Source organism: Grammomys surdaster, unplaced genomic scaffold (assembly GCF_004785775.1).
Source record: "Grammomys surdaster isolate TR1022 unplaced genomic scaffold, NIH_TR_1.0 119068, whole genome shotgun sequence".
Lineage (NCBI taxonomy): Eukaryota > Metazoa > Chordata > Mammalia > Rodentia > Muridae > Grammomys > Grammomys surdaster.
Window position 1 is genome coordinate 1 of NW_021615306.1, and position 3,642 is coordinate 3,642.

The window sequence follows — 3,642 nt, forward strand, 5'->3', positions numbered from 1 at the left end:
TTGAGTCCTGCCTTTCATTTATCGGAGCCCAGCAATGAAATCACTTTGTATATTCCCAACAAGAACAAAGTCTGGCCTCCAAATCATAGATAAAGGATTTCCGACAATCTAAACATCTCTTACTTACAAAGTAGACCTGTTTTGGCTGCCTTATACCCTTGAGTGTGTCCATAAGCTCAGAACAAAGTTTTACAAATCTGTCCGGAATAACATCACCAATGTCATCATAGACCTCATCAGGGGCAGGGTACTGCTCCCGGGTCAGCTGTGTGAGCTTGGCAGTATGCTGCAGCAGCTTCTTCAGACTTCCCATGGACAAGACATTCTTCACAAAATTGACTTCAGTGAGCTGGGAACACTGGCTCAGTGCAGGCAGGAGGGCAATGATTTGCATGTCCATGATCATACAGCCCTTCAATTTTAATGTCTGTAGACTAGCTGTCAGTCTTTGTAGCAGGCTTCCTAGAAATGTGTCATTTAAATGGATGAAGGTGACACCACTCAGGTCCAGGTGTTTGAGCTGATGGATACTTGGACATTGGGAGAGATACTTCATATCTGATTCTGACAGCATGCAGCGAGTTATAGCTAGGGTCTCTAATGGACTCCCCAAGCAACTAGAGAAAGAGAAAGAGAGAGAGAGAGAGAGAGAGAGAGAGAGAGAGAGAGAGAGGGAGAGAGAGAGAGAGAGAGAGAGAGGACTTTACAACACTGAAGTTCAATAGTTCCAGAGAAAAGGCTATGAAATCAAGGTTGCAGAGTCTCCTTTGCCCAAAGTCATTCTGAGACCATTATTAATGTCAATGACAAGCTGCTCTCTGATTAAGAGCTAAGAGCTAACAACTAATATCATTTTTTTCTAGGTAGGATATAAGCTCTCATTGTGTCTGCTAGTGACTCAGCTAGCTCCACAGATCCCTCTGAACTGGCAAGCTTAAAACATATTTGAGGACAGATGATGTAAGCAGGAGAACCCAGAAGGATCAACTGGGAACCAATTAGAACCATCCCAAGCTCTGCTAACACTTATCTCAATGTGCTCCAGCTGACACACACAGCCTCCGTTCTGTTTATAGGGTTTCCTTTAGATCACAGTCATTCACTCATTTCCCATCTACTCAGATCTTCCTGAACTCTAATTTCCTTTGAACCATTGGAAGTCAGAGGAAATGGAAACTGTTCATATACTTTTGAGGACACAGTTGACATGAGAGGACATGTGGTGTAAGATCTCATATATTCTATAGATCTATTTTTCTGTCATCTGGGTTTCTCCTGAAACCCTTTCTAAATCATGAACACATGCATGAAAGTCTGGCTTTACTAAGGTGAGAAATTAGGATGCAACAACAGTGTAAAGTATTATATTAATTATACTAAGCCCATATCTATATAAATTTAACACTAGCTGGCAAAACACTATATAAACTCATGTTGAACGTAAAGCAAGACAACAAGAAAATACTTTGCTCACCCCAGAGAAAAGCTCTCTATCCTTTCTTACCTGAGCACTTGGTCCAGGCGACCATTCAGGAAGTAGACATCATTCAAATAAAGATGCTGGAGCTTATTCAGTTTGGAGAACTGGGAAAAGATCTCTGTAAAACAGCAGGCTTCCATCTCTTGGTCCCGAGGCAAATGCACAGGTACATAGATTTCCTTGAAAATGAGTTTCTGGAGGTTTTTCATCTGGCCCAGGCCAGGGGCTAGCAATGCAAGGGTGTGAATGTCCCAGCATGTGTTTATTTCCAATTCCTGGATTGAGCCTGTATCAAAAACCTCCAAAACATCCAGAGGATAATAGGCAGGAAAGGCTCCAAACTCTAACTTCTGACAGATCACCTGTATTGCATCTTTCCTCTGTTTGGCCCACTGATAAAAGTATTTTAGATATTTGGAGGGATGGTGGGACATGAGGAAATGGTTCATCAATACAGTCATGGTCTGTTTCCCACCTAGGATGGAATGATTTTCCACTGCCTGGTTGTTTCCAATTACATCTGAAGAACTGACTATATGCTGTCTTCCAGCCCAAACTTTCCAGAAGTCATGGTGGGCATTTCGAAAATCAAGCACTCGAAGTTTCCACTTCCTATGGGTAAAGTAGAAGAACATGAATATGACAGGAGACACAATGTGTAATCGGTATAACCCATAATTCCACTTCCCTTAAATCAATTCCTTGAAAACAGACAGCTTCCATTTCTAGTGACTGGGGAAAAGGCAAGGACAGACTCATTACATATTGACTATTGCTCTTCTAAGCTATCCTCCATACACGACTGTCCTGTTTCTTCATTTTCATTCTTGAAGATGCTGACTCCTACAATCAAAACACTGTGATTCACCTTGAACCACTTTATGAGTACTGACTTCACTTCCATCCATACAAACTTCACCCCCACAACCCATGCTACCATGATCTTACTTACCTGTGTTGATCCTTTTGTGCCAACAGCAAATCAAGGCCTTCAAGCAGAGCTTTCAAGGTCTCCAGGTCAGGAGACTCCATCAGGGCTCCCACAGGAAGGCATTGGAAGGGCCATGCTGCCACCATCTGCCTCAGGATGTTAGGTTGTTTGCTGGTAAATGCACCTTTGAAGAGGTCTGGGAAGAGTTCATTGGGCAGGTCCTCCAGAGCAGAGATGGCCAAGGCTTCATCTTTCAGCAGGCTTCTTCTTGCCAGCTGCTGGAGTGTTGGTGGTTCTGTGAAGCTCATCATGACTTTAAGGTATGCTGATGCTAAGGAAATATCCAAAGAAAGAAAATATTTCATTCAAAACTCCTTTAGCAAGCCTTTCACACCCCATACCTGATAATTACTTAAACCAGGCAGGGGGACCAATCTGGTGACAAACCCTGTGCCAACCCTGTGATTTGGATTACTAGATATCTGTCTTTCTCATTGCCACAGTTCCTTCAAGGTCCTCCTGGTAATATGTGAACACCCATTTCAACAGCTCTTCCCCGAAATTCTCCACAATCATATATAATGATCCCTGTGGGTCCTACTCTAAGCTGTAACAAAAGATTCACACATGAATCTGAGACTTTTGTGGGACACAATTGAGGTTTTACTACAATCAGTGGAATATTATATTGTATAAGATGGATCAATTTTTTACATGATATTTAGAAGCAGGAGCCATGCTGAGCTCTAACATGTTCTTTAAGAGATTGAATGCATTGAGGCTCTGAGCAGCCTTCTATCAAAGGGTTTCTTCATTCTTCCCACCACCTTTCCTCCCAGTATCATCATACCTGGAAAACCTGAACCATTCATGTAACCCTCCCATCTCCACCATCTTCCCTGCTCATTGAGTCATCTCTGACATTCTAATCTGACCTCAGCACACTGTATTCCCTGGATATGCAATCTCCTTCCACCTTCAGCAGAACTGTGGATCAGAATCCATACAGGTAAGCATCCATTTCCTCTCACATTGTCTCTTCTCACTAATACCTCTGGGACAAATCAAGATACCTAGGGCATCCTTCTATCTCAGGGGACCCTCAATTCTCTTCAAACCACTTCTCCCACCTAAAACAGACTTTTATGCCCTGAGCTATAAAGAAAAGCCACATCATTTTCTCCACATGATGAGTCTGGGGCAAGTTAAGCTGTCCTGAGCAGAGTGCTAT

The 3,642-nt window shown here is 42.7% G+C and overlaps 1 protein-coding gene across 1 annotated transcript; it reads right to left on the minus strand.

The window, feature by feature from the left end:
- Positions 1–40: 40 nt before the first annotated feature.
- On the minus strand, positions 41–2,776 carry LOC114635873 (PRAME family member 12-like). The gene is made up of 3 exons (XM_028784256.1): positions 2,433–2,776; positions 1,505–2,092; positions 41–617 (listed from the first exon to the last, which is right to left on the minus strand). Exons 1-3 carry the CDS (start codon positions 2,774–2,776, stop codon positions 41–43), a joined length of 1,509 nt encoding a protein of 502 aa, XP_028640089.1.
- Positions 2,777–3,642: the final 866 nt, after the last annotated feature.